This window comes from Lagenorhynchus albirostris, chromosome 15, assembly GCF_949774975.1.
Source record: "Lagenorhynchus albirostris chromosome 15, mLagAlb1.1, whole genome shotgun sequence".
NCBI classification, from domain to species: Eukaryota; Metazoa; Chordata; class Mammalia; order Artiodactyla; family Delphinidae; genus Lagenorhynchus; species Lagenorhynchus albirostris.
The window spans coordinates 53,014,332-53,031,411 of NC_083109.1; the positions used below are offsets into that span (position 1 = coordinate 53,014,332).

General features: G+C 45.4%; 1 protein-coding gene across 2 annotated transcripts in view; it reads left to right on the plus strand.

Moving 5' to 3' along the window:
* Window positions 1-5,630: 5,630 nt before the first annotated feature.
* Window positions 5,631-17,080, plus strand: part of DNAJA3 (DnaJ heat shock protein family (Hsp40) member A3) — a 31,033-nt gene continuing 19,583 nt past the window's right edge. For both annotated transcript variants that reach the window (XM_060123312.1, XM_060123313.1), the window contains exons 1-2: window positions 5,631-5,841; window positions 11,696-11,829. In XM_060123312.1, the coding sequence (XP_059979295.1) occupies window positions 5,631-5,841; window positions 11,696-11,829 (345 nt within the window). The remainder of the gene's footprint in view (window positions 5,842-11,695; window positions 11,830-17,080) is intronic.

A 17,080-nucleotide genomic window follows, 5' to 3' on the forward strand; every position in this document is an offset into this window, starting at 1 on the left:
GTCTTATGCACAGCCACTCCACTCTTGTGCTTTACCTGTCTGGTCCTGGCACCTGGGTTTGTGATCCCCTGACCTTCTCTCCCAGGAGAGAAAGAGGTCATGCCCCTGGCTGTGCTGGGTCATGTGACTATTGCCACAAACTGGGGGCTGGTGGAATCAGAGTAGAAGAATGTCAGCTTTTCCATTGCCATAGTGATGAACCTGAGCTCCACAGCAGGGGAGACGGAAGGGCCAGAGGGACATCATCAAGGCCCAGAGAATGACCATCTCACGTGTTCCCAGGTCCATTCTGGCTGAGTGATCACTGGAGAATAATTTTAGTAGAGTTCAGAGCTCTAAGGCTGCTGCAGACTTGAGCAGAATAAATTACTTCATGGATTGCAAAGTTGAACTGACAGCCTCCAAGATTCCTTCCAGCCCCTCAGGCCTATGAATTGACAGCTTTGTCTCTTTGCACTCCTAGAAACCCCATTTCACTGTCTGTCTATAAGGACACAGGAAGACACCCCTCTACCTTAAAAGGCAGCCTATCAAAACGTGGATTAGATTTCAATAGGGCGGATGTCTGGTTAGCTTGGTGCCTGGCAGGATGATTTCAATTTCACAGGTCCTATTTCCAAGAGTAATTAATAATGAACAAGAATTTGGGAGTCCATTATAGTGAGGTCCTCATTCTAGAAAACTCAAAACACTTCGTGTAACCAAAGGAAGAGACATCAGCAGAAAGAAAAGGGACGAGCAAGAAGAAAGCAAAAAAAACCACACAAAAGCATTAAAGAGCCTTAGGATGCATCTTTATTTTCAGCTGTGATTCCAAAGAGAGTAATTTTCTGACATGGTGTTCCCTCAATCTTCTGTAAAGTCAGTTGTTTCCATAAATTAGAATTTTTGTAAGAGAGGGAGGCATGAGGCCAGCTTCAGTGCCAATGACAAATTATTTAGATCTAGTTATCTGCCCCTGAAATGGTTGTTTATTAAAATACACAAAGGCACATGTAATTATTTCAGCACAGGAAATGAACAATTAAGCAACAAAATACATTTCAAAAATGGAGAAAAACATGACAGTGCACCTTGTATTATTATTTTGTTGTTTATGGAGGTGTACCCATGTAGTCTTGGGGCTCTGAAGTTTTACTACATCTAGTGATTTGTTCTGCTTTTTTTTTTACAATAACTTGCAAACTATTTATATATATATTTTTTGGCCGTGCCGCGTGGTACGCAGGATCTTAGTTCCCCCAACCAGGGATCTAACCTGTGCCCCCTGCAATGGAAGCACGGGGTCTTAACCACTGGACTGCCAGGGAAGTCCCCAAAATATATATATATTTTTTTGTGGTATGCGGGCTTCTCACTGTCGTGGCTTCTCCCGTTGTGGAGCACAGGCTCCGGACGCGCAGGCTCAGCGGCCATGGCTCACTGGCCTAGCCGCTCCACGGCATATGGGATCTTCCCGGAACGGAGCACGAACCCGTGTCCCCTGCATCGGCAGGCGGACTCTCAACCACTGCGCCACCAGGGAAGCCCCCCAAAATATTTTAACAGAAACACAAAATTTAATTTTTGTGGTGATAATTCACAACTAAAGGACATTTCCATAGAAAAGACTGTCATTTACTAAGGTGATGTTTTTCACTTTGGAGTCTACTGATCACCAGGAGATCCACAGCTTTATTCTCAGCAACTGTGGTTCTTTTTTTTTCTTTAGGAGTTCCTTTCATTTCTCAGGTTTGTGAAACATTGCTTAAGTTTAAGCCTAGCTTGGGCAGAAGAGTATTTAGCTGGGAGCTGAAACAACTTGTGGTTTTTTTAAAGGGCCTTTTAGGAAATCATTAGCATGAAAGTCCTGTTGGGAATACCCAGGTGAGCCAGGCAAGGATATAGTTCATCTTCTACTGCAGGGAACTGCACCCACTGCAGAGGTCATGCCTGGGAACATCTGGGTCCCACATTCCACACTCCCTCGGAATTGTCCCATACTCTCTTGGGGAGGAAAGGAAATGCCACAACTAGAGAAATTGTGACCTTGCTTGCATTGCCTCTGAAGGCTTAGGCCCTTCTGCCCTCCTGGGAAGGGCTCCTCACTCATATGGAGAAGGAGCAGCGGTCCCATCATGTAGCCGTGGACTTGGGCAGTCCCATAGTACCTCAGAAGCCCAATGTCCACTGGAAATCACAGGGTAGACCTTCTAGTTTCCCTTTGCCTTCAGCCCAGCACGCTGGAGGACCACACTTAAATTCCCTGCTAGTGCTCCCAGATCTCCCCACCTCAGGAGAGCCAGAAAGGGAGCAGTAGAATAGTAAAATGAGAAGTGCAGACAGGAAGATGCTTGCGAAACTTGTCTGCCTTTTGCAAAACATTTGTTTCTCCTTAAAGCTGAAGTTTTTGGCTTTAGACCAGAGAAGGGGGCGGGGAGGAAGCGGGGAAGGAGACCCAGGACATATTTTGCCTGAAAGTGTGGGTAGGTGTCGCCTGTGTGCTCATCCCAGTTTTTAGCCACAGCCTGGGATGGATGCATTTGTGTTCGGTCACAGCTGAAGTCCTTGGGTGATGGTGAAATCATCTGTAGGTGAGGGTGGTAATAAATACTTGCCCTGCCCCTCTCCTTTTGTTGTAAAAAGCAAATGAAATTCTGCATGAGGAAGTGCTTTGTAAACTATCCAGGGTTATATGACTGGGATCTACTGATCACAATTTACCAAGGCTCATGGTTTAAAGAGAAGGGCTCTAGTTTTGCTGTTAAAAGATCTTAGTTCACCCACTCACCAGCTGTGTGAACTTGGACAAGTCTTTTCACTTTTCAGAGCTTATTTTGGTGTTATTTTGTGGTGAGGGTGAGGGGTCCATTTGTAAAAATGGGAATAGCCTCTGCCCTACTAACCCACAGGGTTGTGATTGTATCAAGATAGAAAACATGAGAAAGTTCTTTGTGAGCTGGAGACTGTTCTTAGCACAGCCAAAGTTTTCCGATCTCTCCATAGCCACCAATTGCCTGAAATTGGTCCCATCGATATCTCAGGGGTGTTCAGTCCAAGTAATAATAACTCGTTATCTTTTTCCCCCAAAACTGCTTCTTTCCTGGGATTTTTAGCTTGGCATGACTACTGTTTGGAGAACATAAAAAAAGCATATTCGTTGTCTCCAAACAACCATCGACTCAAGATGATTCAGGAAGCACAGACCAAGGACCACTGCTGTGGAGATTTCCCAAGCTTTGTAATCTACTCGTTTAGTAACTGTATCATCTCTTGTCTTTCTATGGTGACTAGCAGTGAGAGAAAGCAGGCACAGCCCTAGGCTGCTCTCACCAGGGAGTCTTGCCAGAGGCTTCCGTGTTCTCTCCTGGGCCTTTTTCCCCTCCTTTAGTAGTCATCCTCACCCACTCCATTCCCTATGGCCTCCCCAACAATCAGCCTTCCTGCTATCCCCAAAAACAAGAACACACACCCACTTTCGGTGTGGAGGATCTTCACTGTTAATCAGTGTGGGGAAGTAGATGGGGGGAGGGGCTGGTACTAAAATACAAAAAAGTGAGGAAGTTACAAAGCTGACAAAGTTTTCATATTAGTGAGCCCTCCTCTAGTTCCTAACTCACTCTGAGGTGGTAAATGAAAATCCCTTTGGCTCTTGTTCTCAGCTTTTATTCCTGAAAGCTGTACTTCTCATCCAGCACCCTCCCCCCTCCCCTTAGGTTTTGGGATCCCTTTGGGCAAGTAACTGTCTGCGTTCTCCTTGGTGTTCCAGTGCTTAGCATAGAGCCTGGCACATAGGACTGACATATATTGAGCACTTACTATGTGCCAAGTACAGTATGAAGGCTTTACATAGATTATCTCACTCTGTCCTCAGATGATCCTTTGAGGTAGTTACTATTATGCCCCATTTTAGAGAAAGGGAACTGAGGGACTTCCCTGGCGGTCTGGTCCAATGGTTAAGACTCCACATTTCCACTGCAGCGGGCACAGGTTCGATACCTGGTCAGGAAACTAAGATTTTGTGTGCCACGTGGCGCAGCCAAAAAAACAAGAGAAAGGAAACTGAGGCACAGAGAGGTAAAGTAAGTTGTCCAAGGACACACAGCAGAGCTGGGATTCAGTCCCAGGCAGTCTGACTCCACAGCCCATAAGCTTAAGCACTATGCTGGAGACATTTAAATATTAAACAAACTCTTTTCCCCACTTCCCATCCCATGGACAGCCTTTTCCTGTTTCTCTAGAACGTCCCTTGCTCACCTCCGTCCTCTGCATTTCCTAGCGCAAACTCTCAACTATTTCTTGCAGTTTACAACAGCCTCATAACTCTTCTTCACTGGACCAGTGGTTTTTAACCTTCTTTCAATTTCAGAGCCTGTGGAGAATTTGATTGATGAAAGCTATGGATATTTCCCCAGATTTATATCCACATACACAAAAATTTCATGTATAATGGGGAAAGGGGCAAGGAGCACAGACCATCTTAAATTCATCCATGAGCCCTCAGGTTACCTTTCTATTGTTAGGGGTGGTGGCGGTGAGAGTGTGAAAGCAGAAACCCCTCTACAGGACTTACCAGGCCAGGTTTATCTTTCCAGCCTCATCTCCAGTCACACACCCCAAGTTTAGAGCGTACAGGGCAAGCACTTTCACATCTGCTTTTGAAGTTCTTGCTGCTTAGAATATTCTTCCCCTCCACCGCTACCTGACACACTTTTCACCAAAGTCCAACTCGAATGTTACCTCTCAGATGCCTTCCCTGACACCCCAATGCCCCCGACCTATTTGAGAAACTCCTCACCTGTGTGCCTGTAACACTGTTTATACCTACAATAGCATTGATCACATTATCTTAGTTGCCAAGGAGCCTGTCTCTCGACTCATCGTGAGCTCCTCCAAAGTAGGGATGGTATGTCATTCATCATTGCATCCTCGACATTCTAGAACGCGCAGGACACCTAATAGGTGACCAAAACGTTTATTAAATTCGTTTTCGGGTAGTTCGGCTTACATTCAGCGACCGCCAAGTTCACTACAGGTTTGGAAAAGACAAATACGCTTAGGAGAGAGCTGAGCGATCAAAGTTCTTTTCGTGGGGAATCATCCAGAGGGAGAGTGAGCTTGAGGCCTGGATCTAGGAATAAGGCAGAGACCGCAGCCGCTTGCGCCGACGCCGGGTGAGTAAGCCTCAAGCAAGGAGACCTAAGACTCAGGGTCAGGAGAAAGGAAGCCGCCCGCTGCATGCTGAGATCTGTGCTACAAACGGCCGCATTGCACGCCGGGGTTTGTAGTCCCGCCCCTTGCCGGGCCCCTCAGACCAGTTACATTCGGCTGCACTCAACCACGCCCTTATACAGATAAGGTACAGTATTGATCGTCCAACACAGAATGACTAGGCTCTTCAAGGCAAGTTACCTATTAGCAGTTTTTAGAGCAAACATCATTTCGGCGTCTGCTACGAAGAAAGTGCATTGGGTGCGGACGCGCACGCGCAACGCGCGCGTGCGCCCGGGTGCGTGCGTGTGTCTCCCTCACTCCCACCGCGAGTGAACGCAGCGGGCCCCGCCCCCAGAAGTGCCGGCTCTGCGCGCGTGCGTAGTCCGCGTGAGGCCGCCTTGAGCCGGGTGGCGCAGGCGCAGTGTCCCCGGGCCAAGATGGCGGCGCGGTGCTCTACACGCTGGTTGCTGGTGGCCGTGGGGACTCCGCGGCTGCCGGCTGCAGCGGGGTGGGGGGCTCGGCCGCCCATGGGGGGCGTGGTGGGGGCGTCGCTGGGCCGCAGTCTGAGCGTCCCAGCCTTTGCGCCTTCCCTGGGAGCTCGCGGTCCCGGGGCGCTGCTGACATTGAGACCGGGTGTCAGCCTCACAGGTGAGTGCAGGCTCCAGCGCCTGAGTGAGGGGCTCCAAGGCCTGGAAAGGAGTGACTCGCTTTGCTCCGACTACGGTGGTAGCGGGGTGGAGCGTGTCTTCTGATCTACATGCAGAATCGCTTGGGGGAGATGGGCCAGCAGTAGGCAGAGAGACCCAAATGGCTACTCAGAGGTGGTAAACGAGTGAGAGCTGCGTGGAGCCTCCGGCGGCGGGGATGAAACGCCCCGCAGCCGTGAACCTTCACCTCTCTGTAAACATTTCTGGAGGCCTCTTTCCGGCCTGCCGCTGCTCTCCTGCCCAATTCCTTTCCCTTCCGTCTATCTTCTAGCCTGTAATGGAAGGGAAGAGGTAACTGCCATTCGGTGAGTACCTGCTCATGGGCTAGCTGGGCACTTTGTGCTTCTTACTTGATGGTAACAACAACCCTGCAAGGTGGGGCTCATCATCCCCATTTTATTTTGTTTTTGTTTTTGTTTTGCGGTAGGCGGGCCTCTCACTGTTGTGGCCTCTCCCGTTGCGGAGCACAGGCTCCGGACGCGCAGGCTCAGCGGCCATGGCTCACGGGCCCAGCCGCTCCGCGGCATATGGGATCTTCCCGGACCGGGGCACGAACCTGTGTCCCCTGCATCGGCAGGCGGACTCTCAACCACTGCGCCACCAGGGAAGCCCCATCATCCCCATTTTAAAGAGTGGGGAACTGAGGTTCTAGCAGAGGAGTTGACCCGCCCAAGGTCATAAAGTTAGATAAGGAGAGTTGTCCCAAATCCAGAGCTGTTCTTCCATAGCTTACGCTCTCCACCACATGGTGTAAATTGAAGGACATACTGTTTTTTAGAAGTCCCTTTTGATTGACATATATACACTAATATGTATAAAGTAGATAACTAGTAAGAGCCTGCTGTATAAAAAATAAATAAAATTCAAAAATAAAGAAGTTCTTATGTTGGTCATTGATGCAAACTAATATATATTGAGCACTTACTATGCACCAGGCATGGATCATTTCCATGTAATAAACACTGCTATTAATTCTATTTTATAGATTAAAAAATTGAGGCTTAGATGTTAACTTGAAGAATGTCGCAAAACTAGAAAGTAGTTGAGCCTTGATTCAAAACCTGCTGCTTTCTTAATTGCTGGAGGTGATGTTGAATTAGTATATATTAATCCTTTTAAGTGTTTAGCTATGATGGTTTCTTATGCTGTGTGTTGGGTGACTTCCCTTATAGTGAGATAAGGAAGGAAGGAGGAAACAGTGAACAACCAACGATGTGCCTGGATTGGGCTAGATGTTTGTGTTCCCTAGAATTTGTGCAAATGATATTTAAACTATAAACTTACAAAGATGATTAATTAGAGGATCCTGGCAAGGTAATTTACACAAGGTAATTTCCTATTGAGATCCAATTTTTAATGCTTACATAAAAGCCAGTAATTAAAGTATCAGTAATTGTTATTACCTTGTACAGTGAACACTACTCCAGTAATGTGTGTGCGACCTGGGTGGATTATTTAATCCTTTTGTGCCTCTTATTCCTTAATTGAAAATTTTTTTATTTACAGATATTTATTGAGGACTTGTCATATGCTAGGTACTGTTCTAGGTACAGGGGATACAGCAGAGAACAAAGAGATTGGATGTGGTTTTGGTCAAAATGGTCCCTTTTTTTTTTTTGCGATAGGCGGGCTTCTCACTGTTGTGGCCTCTCCCGTTGTGGAGCACAGGCTCCGGACGCGCAGGCTCAGCGGCCATGGCTCACGGGCCCAGCTGCTCCGCGGCATGTGGGATCTTCCTGGACCGGGGCACGAACCCATGTCCCCTGCGTCGGCAGGCGGACTCTCAACCACTGCGCCACCAGGGAAGCCCCAGAATGGTCACATTTTTAAATTCTGTTCCTGCCACCTATATTTCCTCATGGATGGATGGAGCAGTAGTCTGCCCAGGTTTCCTCAGGATTATTTGGATTGATGTCATGCTGTATTTCTCAGTATGAGCAAAAGTGGTCGTTTTTAGGTTTTGCCAACGTTTTCTAATGTCAAGGTTGTTGTGAATAGAATTTGACTACATCTTTGTGCTCAATTACTAATTCCTTAGATACCTATTAAGCTAAATTAGTTCATATCACATTTGTCCAGGTTTGGGAACATTTTTTGATAATTGTGTATGTGTATGTGTGAGAGACAGACAAGCACTAAGTACTGAGCCTGGCATGGGGTGATTACTAAGGAACTGCAGTCAGCTGTCCTTTTCCCCAAGTGAGCCCAGTGCCCACAATGGGCATGTTTTGTAACAGGTGTTGAACACCTGTGAGAGGTGGCATCCTTCAAGGTGCACTGTTACCACATCTAAGGTCATCATCTCAGCTCCCAAACGTTGGTGTGTGATCTCATCTCAAATCCAGCAGTACAGTTAGATGATGTAAAAACAATTTATTTTAAAAATTTATTTATTTATTTATATTTGGCTGCATTGGGTCTTCGTTGCTGTGCGCAGGCTTTCTCTAGTTGCAGCGAGCGGCGATTACTCTTCGTTATGGTGTGCAGGCTTCTCATTGCAGTGGCTTCTCTTGTTGTGGAGCACGGGCTCTAGGCTCATGGGCTTCAGTAGTTGTGTCATGAGGGCTCAGTAGTTGTGGCTCGTGGGCTCTAGAGTGCAGACTCAGTAGTTGTGGTGCACGGGCTTAGTTGCTCTGCGGCATGTGGGATCTTTCTGGACCAGGGATTGAACCCGTGTCTCCTGCATTGGCAGGCGGATTCTTAACCACTGTGCCACCAGGGAGGTCCCTAAAAACAACACTTTAAATCTGACTTTTTCTCCCAGAATGGAAGGTAGTTATTTCACACCTTCTCCCAGAGTGGAAGGTTGGCCATTCTTGGAATGACTTGGAAGCTAATCCTGTTCTGGGTTGTTCTAAAATGGGCAAGACATTTATTGGTCATATCTTGGGGGAAAATATGTCTATTAAGTGAGCTCTTTCTAATCATTGCTAATCATTGATGCCTTTGGGATAATGTCAAGTCATCAAACTTGTGCTAGTTAAATGTACTTGTCTTTATATGCAGTTGTGCACATTACTGTCTCCCATTCTAACCCAAGCCTGAGTTCTCTTCTCATGATGTAGAAGCTGCAGCTTCCAGAACCTTTGCCACTACCAGCCTCTGCCTTCTGGATTGGAAGGGGTGGGGGAAACAGGCAGGATAAGTCAAGGTAACCCCTCAGTCCTGGAGTGAAGCGGGGGTTGAGTATGGGAGCACTGAGAAACTAGCTCTGCTGTTTTTCTCAGATCTGACCAGGTAAAGACAACAGTGGTCTCTGCCTCTCCCACACTGTCTACTTTTCATATTCCAGGAAATCTAGGGTGCAGCAACAGAAAACAAGTATGGAGGATACTGAAAATACGGATTTACTTTCTGCTTCTGATTTTATCATTCGTTGACCATTCCTACTTATTCTCCTGATTTTCCTTTTTCTTGACCCCTTCCTGGATATGCTCCACACCCTGGGTTGTCTTTTGTGCATACATGAATTTTAAGTTGTGTCCCAATCCTTGTTGTTGTTGTTTGAGAGCTCTTTCTCATGCAAATCTGATCAGTTCTCTGTTTAATGCTTGCAGTGGCTCCCTATTGCCCTCAGGATAAAATCCAGACTCCTTAGCATACTCAAAGGCCCTTCTGTTTATTCCTAGGCCCTATTAATTATCATCCTCATCAACATCTGTAACCACCCCTCTACACCACCACCACCACCACAACACACACACACACACACACACACACACACACACACACACACACACACACACACACACACACACACACACACTCGAATCTCTAGTTATATCATAGTACCTGCAGTTACACAAGCACTTTCTCTCTCCAAACCAAAGGTGATCATATGATGTAGTTGCTGAATGGAGCACTTTTGAAAGCAAAAGGGGATGCTATTGCAAACAGTGCCAGGACTACAGGCATAAATCTGGATAGATTCCAGCCCTCCTTAGCTGAGCTAATTTCTGCAGCTTAACAGCAAGTGCCTTAGAAGACCTCTGAATTTCTGAGATTGGGTTTACTGGTTCTCACCTGGGGATGATTTTACCCTCCAGGAGACATCTGGCAACATCTGCAGTTTTAGTTACCAGTTTGGGGTTGGGGGGTGCTACTGATAACTAGTTGGCCAGGGATGCTGCTAACACATCCTACAATAAATACATAGGTATGTTAGGGTATAAATAGATAACATAGGGCTGCCATAACTAAGTACCACAGACTAAGTGGCTTAAAAAAATAGAAAATTATTTTTTCACAGTTCGGGAAGCTATAAAATTCCAAGATCAATGTTTTGATAGGGTTGTCTTTAAAGACCCCCATCTCCAAATACAGTCATGTTCTGCAGTGCTGGGGGTTAGGACTTCAACATGTGAATTTGGGAGGGAGGACCCAATTCAGCCCATAACAGCCCCCCCACCTCCCCCTCCCACGAGGAACCTGATCCCGTTGTCAACAGTGTGGAGGCTGAGAGACTCTGGCTAGGTGACCCTTTTGTGTATTCTTACTCTGTGTCCCTGTGTGCTCATATCACTTCACACACTGCCTCCCACACACCCCTGCTGGGCGGTAAGCTCCTCGAGGGCATTGGCTTAGACTTGTATCCTCATTGCCTAGTACAGTATTAAGATCGTGCTGTGTCCAGTGCCTGGCAGGCATGTTTGCTGAATGAATGAGTGGTGAATCTAGAAGCTTCTCCTTGGCAGGGGAACCTTTGACTTAAAAACCTGGAGCTGCCTCATGATCCTCATTCTCTTTTGTGGCCCTGCCCTCTCTTTTGCAATAACTTGGCGCCTTCTGCTCCCATCCCTGCGCTCCCCATCTTCAGTTGTCACAGGATAGGTTGGGGGTTAGGAGGCAGGTTGTAGAGCAGCTCTCCCCCCTTCACTTGGTGACAGTCCAGTTGGCTCGCTGCTCCATACAGAGGGCAGTTGAGTCGATGTGTCTGTCAGCCTTTCCTCCCAGCTTCTGATGCAGGAGGCCTGAAAGGAGGGCAGGGCATGGAGGCGGGGCTACCATGTGCTTTGATCCCTTTTGGGTCGTCTGCTCTGGGGTAAACAGAGGTTCTGGCACAGGGCCGTTTAACCTTGTGTGTCTATATATATGTATTGTTTTTAGGGGAGGGGTCGATGCTTTCAAAGAGATCTGTGACTCTAAAGACCAAGAACCATTTATTTAGCACAGTGGTTCTCAAATTGAGTGTGCCACAGAATCATCAGCTGGAGGGCTTGTTAGACACAGCTTGCTGGACCCCACCTCCAGAGTTTTGGATTCAGGTTTGGGTGGGGCCTGAGAATTTACATTTCCAGCAAGCTGATGATGATGCTGGTCCAGGGACCACACTCTGAAAACCACCCCATAAGCAGATATCCAAGGTTGCATGGTGGAGAGAAAGAACCCGGGAGTCGTTAAGCTTTAAGTGAGACAAGGCCTATGTGAACACTTAGCATATGGTGGGTGCTCGGCCAGCCGTGTAACAGGAGAGCTTTGTTCCTTTTCAGTCATCCCCAGGTGCAGCCCCCATCTGGGGGTGGTTCCTTTAGAGGTATAATGAGGCTACAGCCCTAGTGTAATCCAGCAGAATCAGCCCCACCCAGCACTTTTTTTTTGGTAGACTCCGTTTACAGTGGCTTTAGCTGTTTTTGAAGTGCAGTGAGTTTGGTCCCCAGTGGGCTTGGAGGAGAAGAGGCCCTAAAGCTGTGACCTCTTTGCTCCTTCACAGGTATAGCCTGGCTGGTTGTTTGCTCACAATTTCCTTTTGTTGAGTACATTCCCAGAGTGATTTTCTTTCCTTTTTTCTTTTTTAGGAGTAAAAAGTTACCCTTTTCTTTGTACTGCCTCCTTCCACACGAGCGCCCCTTTGGCCAAAGAGGATTATTACCAGATATTAGGAGTGCCCCGAAGTGCCAGCCAGAAGGAGATCAAGAAAGCTTATTACCAGGTCTGTATGGAAGATTTTACAGACGAGACTGCAGAAGGGATGCTGTGGATGTAGTGTGACCCTGACGGGTGCAGTGTGTGTGCCCGTACCTGTCGGTTGTGTGCAGCCGAGAGTGTGGAATGAGATGGTAAAGATGGGCTCTGCTGAACCATGTTCCTCAAGTGCGTGAGGCCACACTGGTTAATGCTGTAGAAAAAAGGAGAGTCAGAACCAGAGATTAAAAAAAAAAAAAAATCTTGGGCTTCCCTGGTGGCGCAGTGGTTGGGGGTCCGCCTGCCGATGCGGGGGACGTGGGTTCGTGTCCCGGTCCGGGGGGATCCCGCATGCCGTGGAGTGACTGGGCCCGTGAGCCATGGCCACTGAGCCTGCACGTCCGGAGCCTGTGCTCTGCAATGAGAGAGGCCGCGGCGGTGAGGGGCCTGCGTACCGCAAAAAAAAAAAAAAAAATCTTTTTCCAGGGCTGTTTTTGTACTTAAATCTCTTCTGTATCTTCTGAGTCAGTAGGTGTGCTGCTCTAAGTTTTAGGTACTCATTCTTTGCATTTAGATAAAAGTTTATGGGTTTAGAATTATTTCATTTTTTTAACCCATCATCCATATCCCGGAATGTATTGGGCTGATTGGTAAAGTGGCATGTGAGTTATCTAGACCTGTGGTTTCCAGGCTTTTGCTCTGATGAACACAATCAAAATAAAAAAAAAAATTAAAGACCAAGGGCGCCGATGTAGGAATGCTAGCTTTTGTATTTTGCCTAATATAGGTGTTAAAAATAATCAAGTACAATCTATTAATGTCATTTGATGAAAGAAAGAGCACTTTAACACCATAAACATAAGAAAGCCATATCAGAATAAAGAAGATTAAAAAAATTTTTTAACATCTTTAATGGAGTATAATTGCTTTACAGTGGTGTGTTAGTTTCTGCTTTATAACAAAGTGAATCAGTTATACATATACATATGTTCCCATCTCTTCAAGAAGATTAAAATTTAATAAAATTAATAAATTAAATACAATTTAAATTTTAAAAATTACTGGGAGTTCCCTGGTGGTCTGGTGGTTAGGATTCGGCACTTTCACTGCCGTGGCCTGGGTTCGGTCCCTGGTTGGGGAACTGAGATCCCGCAAGCTGAGCGGCGCGGCCAAAAAGAAAAAAAACTTTTTTTAAAGCCAGATACTGATCAAGACCAGACCTTATAGCTTGGATAGCTACTTTCTTCTCTTACTTTTTTTTTTTTTTAAGGGTGCAGTTCACTGGTTTTTAGTATATTCACAGAATTGTATAACCATCACTACAATCAATTTTAAAACATTTTCATATCTCAAAAAGAAACCCCACACCATAAGCCCTTATTCCCCATTCTCCTCTGCCCTTGAAATTGCTAACCTACTTTCTGTCTCTATAGATTTACCTATTCTGGACACTTCATAGAAATGAAATCATGTGATATGTGGACTTTTGTGACTGGTTTGTTTTACTTTATTTTCTATTTTTCTGGCCACGCCATGTGGCATGTGGGATCTTAGTTCCCTGATCAGGGATCTAACCTGCACCCCCTGCAGTGGAAGCGCGGAGTCTTAACCACTGGACTGCCATGGAAGTCCCATGGTTTCTTTTACTTTAGAATAATGTTTTCCAGGTTCATCCATGTTGTAACATGCAGCAGTACTTCATTCCTTTTAGTGGTCAAATAATATTCCATTGCATGGATATACTGTGTTTTATTTATCTATTCATCATTTGATGGATATTTGGATTGTTTCTACCTTTTTGTTATTATGAGTAGTGCTGCTATGAACATTCCTCTGTAAGTTTTGTGTAGACTTATACTTTCATTTCTCTGGGGTATATACATATACCTAGGAGCAGACTTGCTGGGTCAATTCATAGCAATTCCAATTGCCATGTTTAACATTTTGAGGAACAGCCAGGCTATTTCTTTTTTTTCTTTTATTGAAATATAGTTGATTTACACTGTTGTTAGTTTCAGGTGTACAGCAAAGTGATTCAGTTATACATAAATATATATATCTATTCTTTTTCAGATTCTTTTCCCTTACAGGTTATTACAAAATATTGAGTATAGTTCCCTGTGCTATACAGTAGGTCCTTATTAGTTATCTATTTTATATATAGTAGTGTGTATATGTTAATCCCAAACTCCTAATTTATCCCTCCCTCTCCCCTTTCCCCTTTGGTAACCATAAGTTTGTTTTCTATGTCTGTGAGTCTACTTCTGTTTTGTAGATAAGTTCATTTGTATCTTTTTTTTTAGATTCCACATATAGGTGATATCATGTGTTATTTGTCTTTCTCTGTCTGACTTACTTCGCCTAGTATGATAATCTCTAAGTCTATCCATGTTGCTGCAAATGGCATTATTTCATTCTCTTTTTATGACTAATATTCCATTATATATATATAAGCCATATCTTCTTTATCCATTCATCTGTCAGTGGACATTTAGGTTGCTTCCATGTCCTGGCTATTGTAAATAGTGCTGCAGTAGACGTTGGGGTTTATGTATCTTTTTGAATTATAGTTTTCTCTGGATATATGCCCAGGAGTGGGATCCCTGGATCATATGGTAACTCTGTTTTTAGTTTTTTAAGAAACCTCCATACTGTTGTCCATAGTGGTTGTACCAATTTACATTCCCACCAGCTGTGTAGGAGGGTTCCTTTTTCTCCACACCTTCTCTAGCATTTATTTTTTGTAGACTTTTTGATGATGGCTATTCTGACCAGTGTGAGATGATACCTTATTGTAGTTTTGATTTTCATTTCTCTAATAATTAGCAACGTTGAGCATTTTTTCATGTGCCTGTTGGCCATCTGTATGACTTCTTTGGAGAAATGTTTATTTGGATCTTCTGCCCATTTTTTGATTGGGCTGTTTGTTTTTTTGATATTGAGTTGTATGAGCTGTTTGTATGTTTTGGAAATTAATCCCTTGTCGGTTGCATCGTTTGCAAATATTTTCTCCCATTCTGTAGGTTGTCTTTTCATTTTGTTTAGTTTCCTTTGCTGTTCAAAAGCTTTTAAGTTTAATTATTTCCCATTTGTAGATTTTTTTTTCTTTTTTTTTGCGGTACGCGGGCCTCTCACTGTTGTGGCCTCTCCCGTTGTGGAGCACAGGCTCCGGACGCGCAGGCTCAGCGGCCATGGCTCACGAGCCCAGCCGCTCCGCCGCATGTGGGATCTTCCTGGACCGGGGCACGAGCCCGTGTCCCCTGCATAGGCAAGCAGACTCTCAACCACCGCGCCACCAGGGAAGCCCCATTTTTGTTTTTATTTCCATTACTCTAGGAGACGGTTCCAAAATGATATTGCTGCGATTTATGTCAAAAAGTGTTCTGCCTATGTTTTCCTCTAGGAGTTTTATAGTGTCCGGTCTTACATTTAGGACTTTGATCCATTTTGAGTTTATTTTTGTGTATGGTGTTAAAGAATGTTCTAATTTCATTCTTTTACACGTAGCTGCCCAGTTTTCCCAGCACAACTTATTGAAGAGTCTGTCTTTTCTCCATTGTATATTCTTGCCTCCTTTGTCATAGATTAATTTACCATAGGTGTGTGGGTTTATTTCTAGTGCCAGACTATTTCAAGCAGGCTGCACTGTTTTAGATTTTCACCAGTGGTGTGTGAAGGTTCAAATTTCTCCACATCCTCGCAAACACTTGTTATCTGTCTTTTTGATTCAAGCCACCCTAGTGAGTGTGAAGTGGTATCTCACTGTGGTTTTGATTTGCTTTTCCGTGGTGGCTAATGATGTTAAGCACCTTTTCATGTGATTTTTGGCCATTTGCTGTATGTGTATTAGATCCTTTGTCCATTTTTAAATTGAGATATCTTTTTATTTACTGGGTTGTTAGGGAATGAGGAAAGACTTGGGGATAGGAAGCAGAGATCCTGTCTTGGGATAGTGAATAGTGTGTCTCTTGAGCTGGAAGGTAAGGTACCTGATACAAGGGTGGGAGAAGATTGGAGAGATGGAGCCTGGGGCCAACTTAAGGGGGCATGTGAGGCCCTTAGCAAGTACTAGAGATTTAATTTAAGAGAGAGTAGGGAACCATCCAAGTTTTTAGGTGTGGAAGTAAATAGATCAGGTAAAGCTGTGTAATTTACATTCTTTTTTTTTTTTTTTTTTTGCGGTACACGGGCCTCTCACTGTTGTGGCCTCTCCCGCTGCAGAGCACAGGCTCCGGACGTGCAGGCTCAGCGGCCATGGCTCACGGGCCCAGCCGCTCCGCAGCATGTGGGGTCTTCCCGGACCGGGGCATGAACCTGTGTCCCCTGCATTGGCAGACTGTCAACCACTGCGCCACCAGGGAAGCCCTAGCTGTGTAATTTAAAACCGGAAATTTAGAAAGTAGGCTTTATGGAGCAATAACTGGGGTCAGACATTGATAAAAGCTTTTCATGTGTTACATCATTTAATCCTCATGGCAAAAGACTTGGCGAGGTTATGACATGCAGCTGAGGCCACACAGTCAATAAGTGGCATATATAAGACTAAAACACAGGTCTTTCTGACTGCAAAAGGCCTCTCTTCCTTGTGCTGATCTCATGAGTATATCTTGCCCTGGCCTGGAACTAGCCTTGTGGCCCACCGTGATCTACTGCCCTACCTTGAGGGCCCCCTTCTGGCTGAGCACTCAGCCTCCGACGTCCTTCCACGTGCTGGTGTGAGGACCAGCATGTCCAGCAGCAAAGTGAGCAGCCAGTTGCCGGCAGTGGTGGAGCCAGACGTCTCCTGAGTCGCTTTCAGCTTTAGGATTCTGTGCCCTCCTCACCCTCCATCAGGGTGACCCAGACTTGGAAGGCATCAGTAGCTGCAGCAAACATAGTGAACACCTACAAAGGTGTCACACAGCACTGCTAAGCATGGCCAAGAAGAAACCTTCATTTAGAGCTGCTCAGCTCGCCTGTGTGCTCTGGACAGCCAAGGGAGATCTTGTTTTGTTTTTTAATATTTAAATGTGTGTTTTTAGTAGGTAATATATTCCCCTGGTTCAGAAATCAAAAAGTACAAAGGAGTGTACAGTGAGAAGTCTTCCCTCCTTCCCATTCATCCACATCCCTCCTGGAGCAGTCAGTGTTTTCAGCTTAGTGTATGTTCTAATTTATACAACAGATACAGCTATTTATCCAGTTATTTTTCTCTCTTTTTATATAGATGGTAGTCTACCAGATACACTCTTTTGCATCTTTCACAAAGGTGCTCAAGTTCTAAAGAATTAGTTTTTTTT